General features: G+C 40.2%; 1 protein-coding gene across 13 annotated transcripts in view; it reads right to left on the reverse strand.

Moving 5' to 3' along the window:
* Positions 1-21,773, reverse strand: part of nrxn3a (neurexin 3a) — a 166,985-nt gene that overhangs the window by 131,656 nt on the left and 13,556 nt on the right. For all 13 annotated transcript variants that reach the window (XR_002292952.3, XR_002292950.3, XR_002292951.3 and 10 more), the window contains exons 3-5: positions 9,841-9,861; positions 7,194-7,220; positions 3,644-3,655 (exon numbers count right to left, since the gene is read on the reverse strand). Coding sequence is in view for 9 of the 13 variants with exons in the window: in XM_078941124.1 (XP_078797250.1) it covers positions 3,644-3,655; positions 7,194-7,220; positions 9,841-9,861 (60 nt within the window). In the remaining 4 variants the exon portion in view is untranslated. The remainder of the gene's footprint in view (positions 1-3,643; positions 3,656-7,193; positions 7,221-9,840; positions 9,862-21,773) is intronic.

A 21,773-nucleotide genomic window follows, 5' to 3' on the forward strand; every position in this document is an offset into this window, starting at 1 on the left:
AAAATTCACTTAAAGACCAGGACCTTTCTTAATTTTTCCACAAATATTCACGTACGACCACTTGTCCTCTGTGTAATTTGCACAAAATGTACATAATGGCTTTGGGACTTTGGGGTGAGGTAGACCCAGCCATCCTACAAACTGGTTCAGTCAAAGTGCAGATTGGCCAAAGCAACCCCTCTGACCCCCTACCCAGCAGTCCTCAGTCTGCCTTAGTTGTCAAGAGTCAGTCAAGCGCAAAGAGCCCAACTGTCTGAACATCCCCCACCAGACCACTGCTCATTGTCAGGTCACAAATGTCTTCCTTTCTTCAACAAGAACAACTAGTTCTGATGCACTTTTCAACAAAACCAAGTCCAGCAACATACGCGTTTTTCAAATGTAAAGTTTTTGTTTGGTTTCTGGAGTGAAGTGGCAGATCAGAAAACCCTAAAGAAGATCTAGGCAATTGTGACTCCTGCTCCATCAGTCTCTTTATAGCAAAAGGAGGCTGAGGTCTATCAAAACAGAGAGCCAAGGATGAAGCTAATCAAAAGTGACACAGTTAGGAGCTGGCAGTGGTTCCAGAAAGACCTGCCGGAGGACACGGAAACACAAGAAAAGGACTGACTAATTAGTGAGTGAATGAAAATGAAAACGGCCGACAGCAGGTGAGAGGAGGCGCTGGCAGATAAGGACAGAAGAACGGGAGGACATTAAAAGCAGGATGAGACAAAAGACGCCATGGAAGCATTTAGTTTTAGTCTGAGACAGTAAAATGTGACTGCAGGAGTGAAGCAAGGCTTTTTTTATTGCCCCCCACGCACACCTGACATGCAAATAGAGACAGACAGGAGGCCCTCGACTGTCTAACAGGAGGCAGCAGGGAGCTTGTGTGCATGTGAGATGCCTAATAATGTCGACCATCTCGCTGAGGGATTAGACTCACCGACAAGGAAAAAGACAGGTGGTGAGGGAGGGGGGACCTCCAGGAGTCTGCTCAGTGAATTAGGGAAGCCATTACAGGTGGATATGGTGCAGTGAAAAGGACAGAACTGTGAAAACGGGCAGTCGGAGCTGAAAAAATCGGAAGCCTCTACTGAGGATAAAATGACCGGGAATTCAGATCAGAAGATGAATCCACTTTTTATTTTGGGGGTGACATGTGAACCCATAACATTGGTTCCCCCATCATAGCATTAGCATTTCCAGAACTTTACTAAAGCTTAGTCACAACTCGATTCAATTCAGTTTTAGTTGTATGGCCCAAATTCACAACAACAGTCGTCGCGATGGGCTTCGTATCGGTAATTGAAAAAGTTAAACATAAAATCAAAAGGATCATGATTACATAGAATTCAATAGGAAAATACTAAATAGAACTAACAAACTGACTAAGCTATACTGGCATCCCAGCCGTTAGACCCTCCTTCTCTGTAAGGAAAAACTCCTAAAAAAACGGATTCCGGAAAAAACGAAGAAACCTCAGTGGTGCCCACATGAAGGAGGGATCCTCCCCCAGGACGGACAGGCGATTTACCAGAACTCATAGAGAAGAATTAGCTTATCTAACGCTACAACTACATATTTAAAGTCCAGCAGACGAGCTTCCCGGCCGGGGAAGTGAGTCGAGCCGGAGACAGGATCCACAGAACTGAATCCACAGAATCCACACAACTGCCCCTACAGGTGGATACGGGCTGTCTGGGCTCCAAAAATGGGCAAACCTATACCAGTGGCCCGCAACAAAATAATATTAATAATACATTTTATTTAAAAGGTTCATTTCAGGACTCTCAAAACCACTGTACAAATAAAAACAGGTAAAGCCTGATAGTGGACATAAAACAGGATATTGATGGATATGTATAGGATTTCCTGAAAAGATAGATGCGTTTTGAGTTTGGATTTGAAGAGGGATAGGGAGTCAGAGTTTCTTAAATCTGGTTGAAGAGTGATGCAGAATTTATATCAATTGTAGACCGCTCAGTAAACCCATAGAGCAAACTACAAATCTTACTTGGAAAGTAACCCAGTTATTTTATATTTACAGTGTTCTTTAGACACTGTAAATATTGTATACATGACCCTGGTATACATTTCATAATGTTTGACTAATACATCTTAATAGGCTAAGAAATGAAGAACCAAAACTAGCTGTTAAAGATGGCATGTTATGTTAGCTCCTGCTACAGTTAAAAACACCACCATCAGTCGTCTGACAGAAATACACAAGATAGCCTTTAAAAACTTGGTTATAGCAAGTAGTAAGAACATCATACATTCAGTGAAATTAGGCCTTAGTCCCACTATGTGCCCTTATAGGTGGATACGGCTGTTTGGGGGTGAATAATGGACAAACCCGTACGGCGAATGCAGGTTGACTGCAAGAAATTTCGAGGTTGTAGACTGCTCAGTATTTTTCTTTACGTGCATGCTCCAGGTGACGGACGGGTTGGTGGGAACACTTACACATTACGTAAGGATGACGGCCGTGTCACAGTGAGGCAAACAAGTATCTAGTCAGCCACCAATTGTGCAAATTCTCCCACTTGAGAAGACTCCCACTGCTTGCTAGTGTGAACTTCCTACAGGCCTCCTACGGGCACCTTGAGAGCGACTAGTGTGGCGCAAGGCCATCGTACGACAGCATCACTTGTACGTCACAAGTGTGAGTCACTTATGTTATCCTTACAAATACTTCACGATACACTCACCACACACAACAGTGGTATGTTCTGCTTTCATGACGTCCCTTCAGGTGGCCGTACCCGCCTAAAGGCACTCCTGTGCTCCTTTTAAGATGCAGCCACTCCTCTCTATGACTCTCCATGGTCTTTGACAACCCAAAAACCCACAGCACCCTTACGAGTCTAAGGCTTCTATCAGCAGAAGTACACAGCAGATCATCGGCGTCGTCACAATGATGGAGTTAACATGAGCTCGAGATCACCAAACAAAACAACTGATTTGATATCCAGAAGTTATGAGGAAAGTTCTCAAATCTGTTGAGCAAACTGTACTAATTCCTGAGTAAATATCACTTTGTAAATACAGAACCTTCATGCCCATCAAACAAAGTTAGATACTTCAAAATATCTGCTATTATGTCACTGTTTCCTACATTTGAAGTGTGAAAAACACAACCATTTTTCCACTATTCACTCAAGGCACCAGTCCAGAAGACAAGTCTGACCACACACAGGTCAAAAAGCGGATCGGCTTTCTGACACCTGATCCCACTAAACTCAAGTCTTAAACTTGAGAAGGACAAACAGAATAAACAAACTACTCTAAGGTCTCGGCTTTTCCAGTGAATCATCTCCTCACTGCTTCTACCAGCCACAGGAGCGATGGAGAAACCCTGAGAGGAAAGGCTGAAGATGTTAGTCCTGAAAACAGATCTAGTGATGGTTTCTTTTGTATCTTGAAGCGGTTCAGCTCTCACAAAACACGCTTTAAGAAACCGGCATTTCCTTTGTTGTTTTTTTGTATTCTTTTCGCCTTAATTACTCGCTCAACAGCTTCGCCGAGGAACATTTGCAGACAGATCAGCAAACACACAGAAACATCAAAATCAAGACACTGCCTGGCTGCAGACACTCACAGAGCAAGCGTCGCCTTTCATAGAGGTAGAAAATAAAAGAGTTGGAGAAAGCTGTACCTTTGTCTTTAGCTAGAAGAGCAGGAGGAGGCGGCACACAATCCACAGTCGAGAGACCAGACAGGAAGGAAGAAGAAGAGGAAGAGTGAGTCTTAGATTCCCACTGGCACCCAACATAATGTTATGAAAGTTTCTCAGTGAGCAGGACAGCCATGGGGCATGCAGAAACATCAGGCAGGCAGTGACTGCAGAGCTGACAGAGCAGCGTTTAACGCTGGATGTGAATCCTCCGCAAAACATCTGAACGAGGCTTAGTGGAATCTAAAAAGCCTCTTTTGCACGTACTAAAATCCATCCTGCTCTGCAATTACCGCTAATTTGCATGTTACGGCACGTGACATGCGTTTTTGATTACCGGTACATATCTTCAAGTATTTTGTGTCACCTCAACCAAATGTCTGTTTCAGACTGTTACTGTGGAGCCAATTTAAAGCTTTTCTACCTTTATTTTTCTTGTTGAACAGTGGTTCCCAACCTTTATAAGCCCACAGACCAGTGAGTTTTAAAAGTGGGCGCCCGATTTCTCAGTTGTTTTTTTTCAGCTTAGTTTCCCTTCCCTTTTGAGGGTAAAGTTTATCTTGATCCTCTGTAAAATATCTGCTGCTGCTTTAAACTCTATTTGTTCACTAGATTTCACGAAGAAAATGAACAAATTTGAAATAGATTCTTTTCCTTAACCCATAACTGTCAAAGTGGACACCAGCTTTAGCCTCGTCCAACTTTGTAGGTGCCATGGAGAAATACAAAAAAATAGATATATATAGATCATTAAAACTGGTATTTTCAAAATATAATAATAAATGGGAATCCACCATTCATTATCAGCATCCTTGTAACATTAAACAGCTGGTTGCTGAATAGGATGCATTATTATTATAGTCCGTGGGAACAACTATCAAAATAAATCCCTATTTGGAGTAAAGACTCCTGGGTTTTGTCGGTTAAATGCAGATTTCTTTTATTTTGAAATCAAAGGGTCTTCTTCTGTTTCCTCTGTGTCTCTTTTCTGCCAAAATAAACTTTCCAAAGATTTCTGTTTTTTGTTAATTTGGGAGTTTCAATTCAGAGGCGGAGTAGATGGCACGTGAACGAGCAAGTTGACATGTGTCAAGAGTGAGTTGGATTTGGTGGAGAGAATCCAGTAGTTTTTAACAATAAAACTTCCTTTAGAATCCGATTATAATTAAAATGGAAAAAATGCTGATCGTGTTTTTTTTTTTTCTCTATGGCCAGCTCAGGTGGGGAACCACTGCTGTCGCTTAAACACACATTTACAGATGCTAAACGAGAAGCAGCAAACTTTATGCAACTTTTTTTAGCAGGAAAACTGTTGATCGATTCTGTAGCATAATTAAAAATAAAAGTCAATACCAGAAATGCTTTTTCATTTTCAAAATGAAGCTGCATTTTTGGACTCAGAATTAAAATGAAAAAGAAATCCTTCTAAATGCTTTTTCATTTTCTTCTTCTGCTTATTCTGTCATTTAATTAAAATGATAATGAAAATGGTATTTGACATTTCATTTTTAAAAGGTTCTCTGGTAAAGGTGTAGCAAAATTCATTTAGAAATGTTTAATTTCTAATTATTGTGTCCAGAACAAAATAAAGGATGATGTAATTCCCACATATTTACATCCAAGATGCTCTATAGATGCTCAAATCTGCTGTTGATGTGCCTCCAGCTGTCATCGAACAGCAAAATCAGCCCGAAGCTGCAGGAGACTATCTTCTAAATGTGCTTTATTGCTCTTATGATTATTATTAAGGACCTGGTCGCTCATATGTTTTTAAATCCGTGCGGTCAGAGCTTTTTTCTTCGCTGCAAGGACCCAAAAGACGGGTTAGCATTAGGCTAATATATGCTAAAAACATTGGCTGTGGAGGTACTTAAAACTCCGTGCGGGCAATGAGCATCTTGGATGTTAATGTGTGGGAATAACATCAGCCTTTATTTTGTTCTGGAAACCACTGGAAACAAAAAATTCATAAGATGATTTAGAGTTTCTCAGATCTGCGTAGCAGCACTTCCGCCTTTGGCGATCTGTAGCTTTGGATCGCGGTGCTTTGCGCTCCGCTATGCGAAGGCGGCTGCTGGTCCGCAGACAAAGCTAATCCCGGGGAAAGTTTCGACGTTGCGTCCGAAGGTGGAAATGCTGCTACGTAGTCCTGAGAAGCTATGTACAATCATCAGGAGTTCACAACCGTCACAAAGCCCTCTTCTCTGCCGCTAACACAAAGCTACAAGCCTGGCTGCACTGCTCCTAGCATGTCTTTGTTTCTTAGCAGCCGGACACTCGGAGATAGCACTGACGTCATCGCCCCGCCTCCCCTCTGGAAATGCTAATTCAAATTAAATTATGTAACATTATTCGCATGGTGGATGTGAAAATGAAAATGCAATCCCCTCTTTGCATTTTCATTTTAATTATGACACAGAATAAGCGATTTTTAAGTAGAAAATGAAAAAGCATTTTGAAGTTTTGATTTTTCATTTTAATTTTGAGTCATTTGATGCAGTTACATTTTGAAAATTAATAAGCATTTCTTGCTGCACGGTGGCGCAGTGGTTAGCACTCTTGCCTCACAGCAAGAAGGCCCCTGGTTCACGTCTCGGATGGGGGACCTAAACAGAACATCATTGGGGGACCTTTCTTTGTGGAGTTCGCATGTTCTCCCCGTGCGTGCATGCGTGGGTTTTCTCTGGGATCTCCGGCTTCCTCCCACTGTCCAAAAAAATGCTTCATAGGTTAATTGGCAACTCTAAATTGTCCATAGGTGTGAGTGTGAGAGTGAATGGGTGTGTGATTGTGGACATTCCACCCTGTGTCAGACTGGCGACCTGCCCAGGGTGTCCCCCTGCCTTTGCCCATAAGTGGCCGGGATAGGCTCCGGCAGCCCCGTGACCCCGAAAGGGAAAAAACGGAATAGAAAATGAATGGAAAAAAAAAACATCTTTGTTAATCCATTTTAATTGTCAAATTAGACATTTGTAAATGAATTTTGCTACACATTTACCAGAGAACCTTTTGAAAATGAAATGTCAAATACCATTATCATTTTAATTAAGTGACAGAATAAGCAGTGTTGAAGAAGAAAATGAAAAAGCATTTTGAAGGATTTCTTTTTAATTTTAATTCTGAGTCCAAAAAATGCAGCTTCATTTTGAAAATGAAAAAGCATTTCTGGTTTTGACTTTTATTTTAACTATGCTACAGAATCGCTTCCATAGATAACTTCCTTCTTACAAGAGTCATCCTGAAAAATTAGCTTGACCAAATTCATGAACCTAAAATTCGGGATAATTGTTGTCGCATAGAACCAGCCTATGTCCAAAAAAGAAATATCTTACAGGATTGAAGATTTATAAATAAAGCAAAAAATAAATAAAAAAGAAGTGGTTGAGCTGACATGAAAACACACAGGTAACATTTTAATCATCGTCAGTGTGTAATGGAGCATGCACTTCCATACACAGCACACACATCAAGAACAGGCTGTGCACGAATCCCAAACAGAGGTGAGGAAAAGTAGAGGTAAAGCGGGGCGTACCTGGTTCTGCCATCAGATGTGCAAGGCCTTGAGAAGGGAAGAGGCGGGAAAGGAGGAGAGAGAACACTTAGTGTCAATACGCTGAGGTATTGTGATGAAACATGCTTCTGCCAGACAGGAAGCATGGCATCCAAACACACACAAACACACACATCATAAAGCTTCCTGCGTGTGAGCAGGAAGGCTTCTTCCTAACCAGGAGGTTCCACACACGTCACATGACCTGGCTGTAAGGTCCCCTGACCTCTACTGTGAGGTCACAGAGCTTGCGCTGACCTGACGCTTATCTGTGGAAACGGCAGTGTTTTCTTTGGAAGTAAACACAAGTTGTGAACACAGTCATCAATGTTAAAACACTTTTGAAAAGTTTTACATGTACAGCTTTGCTCCTCTGCCTTCACTGTGTCTGTTTTACCAGATCGTGTATCTGCTGTTTGACAACTCTGACTCATTTATTTATTGAGGGTCACTCGAGGGCTTCTTTTAGATTCAAAACTATTGTTTTCTACTGATTTATGAAGCATTTTGAGCCAATCACTGAGTGGACTCACATGTCATTGGTTCCTTCCGTTAGAACCTTTTCTGGGGTATTTATGATTATTAATGACAATTGAAACACAAAAACTATTCCTGGGAATCCATATTTTGATTTTTGTTGAATAAGAATTAAGACGTGAGGGTTGTTGGTTTAAAGTTTGGACTTAATATTTAACATAACTTAGAGGTTTCTAACACTAGAAGCAGAGTTAAAGCCATCCATCCATTTTGACTTCGTCTATCAGGTTGGATGCTACAGTACATCTCTTTAAATCTTATATGCTTTTCAAAGAGGACATAAAATTTGACTTCAATTTGCTTCTTGGTTGTGGATTGGCTCTTTACGAAAAAGCTGAACAACATTGACTTTAAAGGTTGTGGATCCATGTTTCACACCACAGAACTGCATCTACATCTACAGAAGGAGTGAGAACAGCTCTTTGGTATTTCACAGGTTTTAAGCTCATTTTGAATTGTGCGATGGCAGAATGCTCCAGAAAGCGTTGAAAAATGTGCAAAAAAAAGAAACAGTTGGAGAACATCTGGTTAATAACCAAAACTATAAACACAATCATGTCCCTGAAAAGTCCATTTTCATCAGTTGTTTACATAAAGATCTCCATGTGGTCATGTCTCACAGCCACGACAGTTGTGCATTTCCATAAATGAAATTTCAGATTTTTGTGATTTATGTAATTTCCTAGCTGCTTCTTGCGTTTGTCATTCGTTGATGTGCACAAATGTCGGTTGAGGGTTTCAGCCGACGTGAATTCGTTTTTGAGCTGTTCAACAATTTTGGTCATTTGCGAATTACGCAGTTTACGCCTATTTTATAGTTCATACGGAATTATTACGTAAATCTTACACAGGGGTTTTTGCAAGATGTGTACGCAAATATTTTAGCTTTCCACAACCGCTCTAAATATGTCTGACGAACTTTTCACGCATTTACCACCGATGTATAACTTTCAGACATAACCGATGCACGAATCAGTAATGAATTGCAGATAAACACCATAAGAAGACATGTTCTACTCTGATGTTCATGTCCTGCAGGTGGTTACATTGGTACTTCTTCCATGGTTTTTAACATGGTTCATTTGTGATACGTCTGAAAATTTTGCAGTTATGACTAATTTTTCTCTATGAAATATACGCAAAATACACAGTGGCTGTGTGACACGGCCTTCAGTCTTTACCAATCTTTAAACAAGGATTTTGAGTAAAGATGAATCCATATCACATTAATTCCTTTAAAGTTATTTAAAGTTCCAAAGATTCAAATGAACAGAAAAGGCAAAAAGACAAATTAGTTCTTCATTTCATTATGAATTTAGTAAAGATTTCCTTTTAAACTACTATGACTACTTTTTACCATTATTTCTAGAGGCATTTATAGAAGTCTTTAAAATTTGCAAACACTTCGACAACAATCAATCATTTCATCTCAATTATTTGTGTTAATATTTAATTAGGCATCAGCGAAACAGTTATGAAATCGGCGACAATGTCCGAATCTCCAAATATTTTCAAGTTCAACAATCGAAGAATCTTTCTGTGTGTAGGGCCTACTTGTTATATTGACAAGTCTTAATGAAACTTAGACATGTGACACACAACATTCATTAGCCCTATGTGCTAACGCTATACATCACGAGGGCGAACACGCCCCAAACATCACACTACTGATGCTGAACTTCAGTGGTAATACCGTGATCAGGTTTTGGAGCAACTGTTGCCTCCATTCTGACTATGAGGTTTTAATATGTGCAACAAAACCACAAAACAAACGTCAGAACGACTAACCAGCTCTTTCTGGAGCATTCTTATCTCAATAGTTCTGAAAAAGCAGCTTGAGCTCTAAATCAAACATGGACTGTTGTTAGGTCAGAACTTTATCGCACTGCTGTCATCAGATTCAAAATATTATCTCCCAACAGCTAATAGTCTTTCCTAATGAAATAATCTGGGTTTTTTTATCCTTAACATTCATTTTGTCAGAATACTCCAGTTTAGCTTTTCTGAACTGGATTTATGACATAATCCATAACGTTTTTTGTGTGTTTTTGCAAAAGGTGAAAAAAGATGCAGCGGTATTTTTCACACTCACCTGGCATATTGTTGCTGACCTCTGGAAGAAAAAAAGAACACAAGCAGAGAAAGGGGGCATTAGAACCACACTAAACACTTGCATGTTGACTGGCATGCAATTAAGCAAACACTTCATGCAAATGTCCGGCTGCATGCGCAGTCATTTGCATGTAGTTCACAACACAGATTTGAGCCAAAGGAGCAGCTTTGGCTTTGGAGCCAAAGAGAAATATTTAGCTTTAAATTCCATTTTAATGTTTTCTTCTGAGTGGAAATGCTGGTAAATCATGAAATAACCAGAAAAGACAACTCTATGGATCATTGAAACTTATGAAGAACGACAGGGTGTTCCTGTGTAGAGCATGGATTTGTGCTCTTTGGACCAAACGGATGGTTTTAGATGTTGACCTGAAGGAGGCACATGATGAAACCATCTGCTTCAGAAGCACATATTAACTGTCAAACTAAAGGAGTTTTTAGCCCTTTTTTTAGACATTTTGCCAACCACGTCTAAATATATTTAGTTGTCGGAAGTTGTACTCCACTCTTAAAACACTTGGGTTTTTCATCTTGGGGAACATTTCTTTGTTACTTTTTGGAGCAATACTATTTTGGGGGTTATACTGGTTTCATTTTAACCCAATTTCTTTATTTATTTTCCTGTGTGTCTCTTTTTTCTGTGTTAAGATAACCCGGAAAAATGCTAGTCCCTTTTTAAACATTTAAGTTGAGTTAAAAATCAACCCAAATTGGGGGGTTTTACCTGTGGACTGACACCACTGAACTTTTGGACTCATGTTTGTTGGAATGGCCCCAGTCTGGCCATTGCTTAGATGAATTTTCGTTTATTTTCTGATATTTTTTTTATTTTCACAGTATATTTTCTATAATCTTTGCGCTTGTGTCATAAACTGCTCAGAGATCCAAAACTGAAAAAAATACAAAATAAAGAAAACCTCTGAGAACCAACCACCATGGCAAAGCCATTGAATGGATGAATGAATGCTAACAGAACGTGGAGAGTTTAAAAACTCATGGGAAAATCTGAAATGAGCAGGAGCTGTTAAATAATAACAGATTATTCTATGAGATGTCCTTTTTTTTTAAATAATGTATTTGCTTCCAAAACAGAACTCAAAAGAACTAAGGAAAAAGCAAGGCGGAGAAACATCACACTTTTCTGCCTTTTCTCAAACCTTTAATAGCAAAAACACGAAAACTTTAAGCTGTTTAGTACATTTTAACAAAGGGAATAAGTCTGTTATCTTTGTTATAAAATGGCTTTAATCGGCATTGTTTGTGCAGCATTTGATGAAATGGTAAAAAATTCCTGTGTTAAAGAGTCAAACGTTTTAAAGCTTTAAATGTTTATACCTTTTAAAGCTTTAAAGGCATTTTGGTGCACGTGGACCTTTTGAAATTCCTTGCATTCAACCCAGTTTACCTCATACATTTATGTCAGTTTTAATTACACCCAAATGCTCAATGTTTCTGTGTGAAATATTGCATTTTATTGCAATCAATGCAGTTGTAAAATTTCACTAACAGTTTTTTTCTGTCTTTCTCTAATTACAAAACACAGACTTCTGCAAACCAAACTGAAGTTTTGAGCACGTGTAGAAATCCTCTCCTGGATAAGCCCTAATGCTACCCACCGGGCATGTGATGCGTGTTCAGGAACATGTAAAATGCAGGTTCTAGAACGCACTTTTAGCTCACGGTGTGCACACTGGACGTCTCTACCTGATAACAGTGTGTATGTAGCCACGGTTGAGAGAATCTGGGTGTGAAATGTCAAAGCGGTACAAATCCGGTGAATCTTGCTCCAAGAGTCTTCTTTCACAGCTCCATTCCGATATACCAAAGACTTGTTGCATAATTCTGGTCGGGTACAAACCATAATTTTTTAATTTCTCTTCCATGATTAATTTTCAAACGTCTTGGCACTTCCGTGAATTAAAGAGGGTACTATTCATACGTCATTGCCAAATCCAAGTCCCTGATTGGTTATATATAGAGCCCGAAAACAGACTTAAAAACTTGCGACGTGTGAACATTTTGGACGCAGAAGCCCGAAACGCGCACAATTACACACAATTTTATTGACAGTGGTTGCTTACATACCCATTGCCAAGGTGATTGAACCACAATCTATAGAAGATTATGTTTTGCAAAATGTGTTGCCTTATGTGGGAAGCACAGCCAGACAGTTGTCAAGCTAAAGATTGTTGCTCCACGACACCAACGCCGTCCTTTGATTACTGAAGAGTGTGTCCTTGGTCAGGCTACTCAGACATGAAGTAACTGGAAAATGAAGTTAAAGGTAATTGACCTGAGATGCATTAAATGTTCTGAGCATGGACTAATCAGGCATGTTAGTGTTTTAATGTGAACAAGCAGATGGAGGGCAATCTGATATGCATTAGAAATTAATCCTGTTTAAGCTGTCAGCTGGGCTCCAACACGGAACAAGCTGGTCGACCAGAAGACGAGGACAGAGAGGATGTGGCGGGATTATGCTTCTGCTGTTTTTATGAGCCGCTTGATTTGCTGAGATTTGAAGAACACTCAAATACCAGCAGAAGAGAATCTCTAGACAGAGGGAGATTAGAGCAGATTACAACAGAGAGTTTGCACACAAAGTATAAGGGATTGGCTGCTTTTGAGCCTCAAAGACGCATTGACAGAGTAAATAATAGAATCCATTCTAACAAACGAAGCATGAATACGCATGAAAGTATGTCATATAAAATGCACATCAGTCTTTGATGCTCTGAAATCTTTATGCTGGAAACAATCTGGCTGAAATCCCGCATTCCAATACACCTCTGTTCTAAATAAAGGAACCTGTCCGCGGTACTGGGACAATGACGTATGGCTTACATTTTCCCTGACAATGACAAATTCTGCTTCATTGTGTTTTCTTTGAGCCTTCAATAGCATCTTAAATTTCCTGTAAATTTATCTTTTTTTTTTTCACCAAACACATTACGGACCTAAAACTAGATTTTGATGATTCGTGGTTTCAGATAAAAAAGGTATTGCCATATTTGGGCGTGGCATCAATCATTTCTCAGTTTGAAATTGGGAAAAACTTTCCAAGAGCCTAAAAAATGGTTTTTATCTCTTTTTTAAAGCATGAACATCTGTCAGAAATAGACTTTCCTCCTTCCTGTAAGGCGCTGAACATTTGGTAGACTGCTACCATAACAGGGTTGAGATTGGAGAAAATTGTACATGTAGAAAATGTATTTACTGGTAAAAAAAAAAAAAAGAAGTTAATGGCTCAAGAACTACAATTCCCACTAAAAGCTGATGGCAACAGCATTGAGATTGTCCTCTCCTTGGAGTATCTTGGAGTTCACCTGGATTACAAACTGGACTGGTGTCAAGGAGCTCTGGGAAATCTAGTGCTCGATCCCCCCCTCCCTTCTCTGCTCTTCCTCTCCAGGTAGAATCTACTCCTTGGGTTCCACCTTTTCTAATTGGACTCAGCTGTCGGCAGTCACCTCATCAGCACTCCTGCTCTGACTGCTATTTAAGATGTGCCCCCTCCAGTATTCATCGCCAGTTCGTTTGCCCTCTATGGTGCAGTACTTGGTCTCACTAGTAACCTGAAGTTATATCTAGATCTTCGCTCTCTCTCTCATGTACTCACGACTAACTCCTTGTTTACAGGATCTATTACCACTTGTGCCAACCTGGGTCCACGCATCAACTCTCTGTCCGGTTACGCCAGAGCTCTCCACCTCCAGCCACGCCACGACTTCACGCCACGCAGTCACTACCATCATCCTTCAAGACAAGCACCATCGGTTCGCTCCAAACATGGGCTACGCATCACCACAGAAACGAGGAGTGCTACACTCACCGTCTTGGACCGCATCCTGTTCTCACTTCCTCCACCACTGGGACTCCCGCTCTTCCTTCATTATTTCCGAAAAGATTATGTTTTTTCATGAAAATTCCAACATTTTTCCATCTTAAACCTTTACAAAACCCAGCAACAGGATGTAAAATAATAAGATGGTCAAAGGCCAAATCATTTTGAAGGACATCATTTGATCCTTCCACTTTTGGCTTCTCCCATCAGGGGTCGCCACAGTGAACAAGTCGCATGGTAAATTTGGCAATGTTTTACGCCGGATGCCCTTCCTGACGCAACCTTCTCAATCCGGGCTTGGGACCGGCACAGAGGTAGAGAAGGGAACAGGGAGCAGCCCGGAGTCGAACCCTGGTTTCACGGACGGAAGGCGCCGCAAACCAGCACGAGCTAAACTGGCTCCCTTGAAGGACATCATTTCATAATATAAAATTCAAGTTCAACTCATTTTAGGACGTAAAACATAAAAAAGTCTGTTTTCTTTCACCAGACATGGGTGCACCACTAGCTCATCCCGAATGAGACGCCCTTCCTGCTGCTCTGTCACTTTCTTCTCTATCTTGACCTACTTCCTCTGACAATTTCCTCCTCCTCTGTCCTCCACGTTCCTTGCCGCGGCAGTGAGATGTAGATAGGGAGGCCATAAATATTTAATAAAGGTAAGCGTCAACAACGGAGTCGTACACTCTGTGTACAATTTCCAGTGGAATCCCGCAGACGTTTAACTGGAAACAATGACAGCATGAGAGGCCTCTGAAAGATCTCTGTCCTCCGGCTCAACCCAGAAATCTCTCTTGATTAGTTTCAAACAGATCGACTCTCCGGCACTTGGGCAAACTTATTTATTCATCAGTGGACATATAATCCAAGGGAATGAGTCTCCTTTAATTCAATACCCAGAAGGTGAGAGGAGGATAGCAGGGGATTAGAGCTCCAAGTGGATTACTCAAAGGGATGATTCACGATGTGCTGGATAAAGTGAGAAAGCACAGTGATTTATGAGCCGTTTCAAAATCTGCTTTCCTTCGCCACTGCTGCCTTAACTGATTTGTGTTCTCGGTCCTTAACCAAGTACCTGAAAGTATGTAAAGTTAACACACAAACGAGTCGACACAACGGGCTGTTTTCCTTCCAGTCATCACAGGGAGCGACAGATTTCTGCGGCAGCCGTGTTTCATGTTGGTTTGAACATGGGGGCAGCTGGAGGAGCAGCCATGGAGGCCCGCTGGTACCATCTGCTCCCGTTGGGCCCTAAAGTCTGCGAAACATGTGTGTCCACCTTAAAAAAGGAGCTTTTTTACAATAAAAGGGGCAAAATGACCAAACTCTTAATGAACAAGAAATGTTACATATATACAAATCACAATGCTGCCAGATGTAATTTTCAGTTCTGTAAAATAGCAGCCTTTAGGGAATTCCGCTATTTGCCAGCAAGAGAAAAGAAAATCAGTGAAAAGAGGCACATTGAGTTCTGTTCATCAGATGCATTTGGGTCACCCTGACCAGCCCAGGTGATGAAGATGACAGCCCCAGTTCTTCATAGGGGGCACCGATGAACCAAACTGAGGGTCAAAGGACCCGACGCACTAATCTGAACAGGTGTTGGTTAAAAAAAATAAAACAAAAACTTTATTTGTTCTTTAATTCACAACAAAAGACTCACTTCCATGCTCACCCAAGCAGAAAAATCTCATTCAAACATTTATGGTTAGGGAGGCAAATTATCACTGCGATTTAATGAACTTTGTAATGCGTGCCAGCTCCGTGCTCATTTATCTCCTGTAGAATTCAACAGTAGCTGTTAGTGTGTGTATGGAAGTGGCATGAATTCACCTATCAGATCCAAATGCTAGTTACTTAAATGTTGTACATAAAACACATCCCTACTTTTTTGAGGATTACAAATAAACTAAGATAAAATTTGAATTGAATGGATTTTTTCTTTGTTTTTATTGAACCAACAAAACAACAGCTGACTTGACCCAAGCTGCACTGGGTCACACATTTTAACCATCTATCACATCCACCGAGAATTAGGCAAACACATTGTTATAAGGTCTTTATCATCAGAAGATCGTGGTCTTCACTGCAAAAACAAGCCCTTGAGCGCGATAAGATAAAAAATTCTTACTCCAACGGCAGATTTTCTTTAGGCAAAAAAAAAAAATGCCAATGAGATATTTTTAAAAAAAATGGTCATACCAAAAATTCTTATTTTAACAAAAAAATTCTTAAGATTAGTTTTTCTCACAACAAAAAGAAAATAATACTTTTTTTTTTCTTGAAACAATGGTCTTTATATCATCTCAAGATTCAGTATTTGAGTGTTCTTCAAAATTCAGAAAAAACTTTTTTCACTTGTCTGAGATTTAATGTTAGAGTCTCTCAAAAAACGAATCTATTCTCACTCGAAAATAGTTATTTCAAACATTATTTTTTTTATTATAAAACTCCCCATTTTGCTGGGTGCTCTCTGTTCTTTGTGTTTACTGCTGCACAGAAATGTTTCTTTCTGGGCAAACAACATTCCTGAAAACTCCATAGACATTCTCCAGCTTAAAGCGGCCTGAAACTTTAGATTTTTTATTCACACAGCTGTGCATCTGTATCCAGATATTGCTTGCAGAAAAAGATGTGTGATTTATCAAACCGAAAGCTCCTTTTTTACCAGATGCACCTCGAGGTTTTTGGGCAAAAGCAGGCCGCTCGGGTTATAAATTTGTTTGTCCAGACACATTTTTTAGAAAAGGACACAATTCTGTGAATTTACTGTATGTCCTAACAAGATGAGACCAGAAGACTCGCCCAAAGAAACATCTAACTGGCTATATAGAAATTTGACCAGTGATTATTATGAATCCCCAAATCTGGTAATATCCCACAATGCCACAGTCTCAACTAAATCGGACCAACAACAAGCCCAAAATTGAGCTTTCAGTGTCCGATAGAGCGACGATTGGCTTAAACGTTTGTAAAATGATGAGAGGCGTCTCAAAAACATTTCTCATAACCAGAGTTTGTCTTTGCTTTTGAAACTCTTTCAAAATAAGATCCCAGGAAAAGTCTTAGGTGTCATGATTTGTTGTCAGACAAACGGAACTTCAAAAGTTTAAGTGCAAATGAGAAGAATTTTTTTTTTGGAAAACCTCTATTTGTTTAGTCTAGAAAATATTTGGAGCATTTCAATTTACTTTTCTACAAATAAGTTTTAAAAGACACATTTATTGGGATTTAGTTTAATTTTCCATAAATTATTTTACCACAGTAGTTTGTAATTTACTGAATAACCTAATGAATAAACGATTTGATTGCTGATTAGATTTCCTAGAAACTGCACTTAAATAAAAAGCTGCATGATGCAAGATGTTTTAACATTTGAACTCATGCTAGAACGGATTTTATTCTAACAATTAAAAAAATTCTCTGTTTCAGATTTGGGTTGGTTTAGGAAATTCATTTTTTAACCAATTTAAAAAACCAAAATGACAAATTAAAGGAAATATATCTCAACATAGATTCAGAATATATATATATACAGTCAGGACCATATACTGTATATTTGGACAGAGACACATTTTTTCTAATTTAGTTTCTGTACATTACCACTGAATTCTAAATAAAACAACTCAGATGCCATTGAAGTGCAGACTTTCAGCTTTTATTCCATGGGTTGAACAAAAAGATTGCATAAAAATGTCAAAAACTAAAGCATTTTTAAACACACTCCCTTCATTTCATGGGCTCGTAAGTAATTGGACAAATGAAATAACTGTAAACCAAATGGTCATTACTAATATTTGGTTGAAAACCCTTTGTTGGCAATGACAGCCTGAAGTCTTGAACTCATGGACATCACCAGATGCTGGGTTTTCTCCTTCTGAATGCTCTGCCAGGCCTTTACTGCAGCGGCTTTCAGTTGCTGTTTGTTTGTGGGCCTTTCTGTCTGAAGTTTAGTCTTCAACAAGTGAAATGCTGCTCAATTGTGTTAAGATCAGGTGACTGAGTTAGCCGTTCAAGAATATTCCACTTCTTTGCTTTAATAACCTCCTGAGTTGCTTTGGCTGTATGTTTTGGGTCGTTGTCCATCTGTATTATGAAACGCCGCCCAATCAGTTTGGCTGCATTCACCTGGATCTGCGCAGACAGTATGTCTCTGGATCTGCGCAGACAGTATGTCTCTGGATCTGTGCAGACAGTATGTCTCTGGATCTGTGCAGACAGCATGTCTCTGAACACCTCAGAATTCACTGGACTGCTTCTGTCCTGTGTCATGTCATCAATAAACACTAGTGTCCCAGTGCCACTAGCAGCCATGCACGCCCAGACCATCACACTGCCTCCACCGTGTTTTACTGATGATGTAGTGTGCTTTGGATCAGGAGCTTCTCCACGCCTTCTCCATACTTTTCTCTTACCATCATTCTGGTAGAGGTTGATTTTGGTTTTATCTGTCCAAAGAATGTTTTTCTAGAACTGTGCTGGCCTTTTTAGATGCTTTTTAGCAAAGTCCAATCTAGCCTTCCTATTCTTGAGGCTTATGAGTGGCTTGCATCTTGCAGTGTACCCTCTGGATCTACTTTCATGCAGTCTTCTTTTTATGGTAGACTTGGATATTGATACGCCTACCTCCTGGAGAGTGTTGTTCACTTGGTTGGCTGTTGTGAACGGGTTCCTCTTCACCATGGAAATGATTCTATGATCATCCACCACTGTTGTCTTCCGTGGACATCCAGGTCTTTTTGCGTTGCAGAGTTCACCAGTGCTTTCTTTCTTTCTCATTGTTGATTTTGCCACTCCTAATACTGTAGCAATTTCTCACATGTTTTTTTCTGTTTTCTCAGCTTAATGATGGCTCCTTTCGCCTGCATGGAGAGCTCCTTTGACCACATGTTGTCTGTTCACAACAAAATCTTCACAATGCAACCACGAGTCCTCTAATCAACTCCAGGCCTTTTGTCACTCATAAAGACATAACAAGGGAATTGCCCACACCTGCCCATGCAATGCCATGGAAGTCAATTGTCCAATTACTTATGAGCCCATGAAATGAAGGGATTGTGTTTAAAAAAATGCTATAGATACACTGACTAAAAATATAAACGCAACACTTTTGTTATTGCTCCCATTTTTTATGGCATGAACTCAAAGATGTGAAACTTTTTCCACATACACAAAATAACCAGTTCTCTGAAATATTGTTCACAAATTTGTCTAAAATTGTGATAGTGAGCACTTCTCCTTTGCCAAGACAATCCATCCCACCTAGCAGGTGTGCCATATCAAGATGTTGATTAGAAAGCAGGATTATTGCACAGGTGTGCCTTAGACTGGCCACAAGAAAAGGCCACTCTGAAATCTTCAGTTTTGTTTTATTGAGGGGGTCAGGGGACTCAGACAACCAGTCAGTATCTGGTGTGACCACCATTTGCCTCATGAAGTGCGACACATCTCCTTTGCATAGAGTTGATCAGGTTGTCTATTGTGACCTGTGGAATGTTGGTCCACTCTTCTTCAATGGCTGTGCGAAGTTGCTTGATATTGGCAGGAACTGGAACACGCTGTCGTATACGCCGACCCACAGCATCCCAAACATGCTCAATGGGTGATATGTCCGGTGAGTATGCTGGCCATGCAAGAACTGGGATGTTTTCAGCTTCCAAGAATTGTGTACAGATCCTTGCAACATGGGGCCGTGGATTATCATGCTGCAACATGAGGGGATGTTGTTGGATGTACGGCACAACAATGGGATCTCGTCACGGTATCTCTGTGCATTCAAAATGCCATCAATGAAATGCACCTGCGTTCTTTCACCCACACAACGCCACACAGAGAACACCTCTCCAACGTGCCAGACGCCATCGCATGTGAGCATTTGCCCACTCAAGTCAGTTACTACGATGAACTGGAGTGAGGTCGAGACCTCGATGAGGACGACGAGCATGCAGATGAGCTTCCCTGAGATGGTTTCTGACAGTTTGTGCAGAAATTCTGTGGTTATGCGAACCGATTGTTTCAGCAGCTGTCCGAGTGGCTGGTCTCAGAAGATCTTGGAGGTGGACATGCTGGATGTGGATGTCTTGGGCTGGTGTGGTTACACGTGGTCTGCGGTTGTGAGGCCGGTTGGATGTGCTGCCAAATTCTCTGAAACGCCTTTGGAGACGGCTTAAGGTGGAGAAATGGACACTCAATTCCCTAGCAACAGCTCTGGTGGACATTCCTGCTATCAGCATGCCAATTGCACGCTCCCTCCAAACTTGCGACATCTGTGGCATTGTGCTGTGTGATACAAATGAAGATTTCAGAGCGGCCTTTTCTTGTGGCCAGTCTAAGGCACACCTGTGCAATAATCCTGCTGTCTAATCAGCATCTTGGTATGGCACACCTGCGAGGTGGGATGGATTGTCTTGGCAAAGGAGAAGTGCTCACTATCACAGATTTAGACAGATTTGTGAACAATATTTCAGAGAACTGGTTATTTTGTGTACGTGGAAAATGTTTCACATCTTTGAGTTCATACCATAAAAAATGGGAGCAATAACAAAAGTGTTACGTTTACATTTTTGTTCAGTGCAGACAGACAGACAGAGTGTATAAATAAAATTCTAAAAAGCAAAAGAAAAGATATAAAATTGTTTCCATTAATAACTGAAGGCACTGTTAAATCATTCTCAGATGTGCAGATTTTAAAACAAATGTACCAATAGTTAGTGGACATTATGGAGCGCAATTTGTAAAGAGGAAACATCTCCATGGGTTTTTGTTTGTGGATGTTTCTGCAGATTTGTTGTGTTTGCTTTCCTTTGGGAATTTTTTTTTATTTTTATCTTTTTGCCTTCATGCCTGTTAAAAAAAAATCAGCCTGTTTGGACAGAAAGGGAGTGAAAAACAGGAAAACTTTAAAGAAAAACCTAACAAATCATTGCTCTAAAAGACACCCCAAAAAATCAATTAAAAGACCTACAGATGTATTAAAAAAAGAAATCTAATGAGCTACGATCGATTTTGAACTGAAACATTTATATGAAAATTGTTGACCATGGATTGTGATGGAAACAAGCTGCTTCTTTGAGCATCTTTCCCAGAAAACGGCCTCAAGCCCTTTTGTCTGTTTTGGTTAATCTGGCCTTTGATCCAGTCTGCCGGCAGCTCCAAGTTCCTGTCATAAAGACCACATTCTCTGTCTTTTCTACTTTATTTTTGGTCTTGAGTTACTTTAATGCCAAGGTCCTGTAAACTCATTTGAAATGTTTGTTTAAATCATGTTTCATTGACTTTGATTCACTTCCTTTTTCTCTCCCTGGTGTATTTCAGGAGCAGGCGGCTCAGCCAGTCTCATTAAAGCTGTTATTTATCCCTTAACAATAACTAATCTAAATTCTCTCAGGGCTGCTTAGGCTCTTTTGCTTCCCTTCACCTATCACAGCCTCGCAGGAGGCAGCCAGGCGATGCCGGGAAAGCCACATAAATCAGCTGCGTGAACGGGTCCCAACATGGAGGCTGTAAATCCAGGACTAGAAAAGCAGTACATCCCTGAGCACGGGTTGGCGCCGCTCGCCAAGGCCTTGTGGGTTCACGCATCACACCGTAGTTCCTTGGGAGTGAGCAGTTTGAGGAGCAACCGAGATGTTTAAGAACATCAGTTAACATCAAACTGGACACCCAAAGGAAACAGACAATTACTTTACTTTAGAAAAACATTCAAAAAAAAACTTTTTCTTTTTCATTTCTTTACTTAAAATGACCAACTCCTCATGTATTTTCTGAATTAAAGAAGATACCTATTTTGCTAAAAATGCTTTTTTAAGCTCAACTTTCTTTATATATGTCCTCCATCATCAGGAAAATGACACAAGACATATTAAAAACACCATTTTCATGGGGGTGGGTCATACCAGCAACCATTCAGCCCCAGATTAATGCCATTAACCACCATCCCACTACTGTCTCATTGATCAAGTCAAGTCTGCACACATTTACACCTACAGCTTGTTAATTGTGCAGATTCTAACCCATTTTTGCTGTTTTTTCTTTTAAGCAACGTAAAGAGACTGGAACATCTACAGTTT

The sequence above is a fragment of the Oryzias latipes genome, chromosome 22 (assembly GCF_053564925.1).
Source record: "Oryzias latipes strain Hd-rR chromosome 22, Olatipes_Hd-rR_3.1".
Classification (NCBI taxonomy): domain Eukaryota; kingdom Metazoa; phylum Chordata; class Actinopteri; order Beloniformes; family Adrianichthyidae; genus Oryzias; species Oryzias latipes.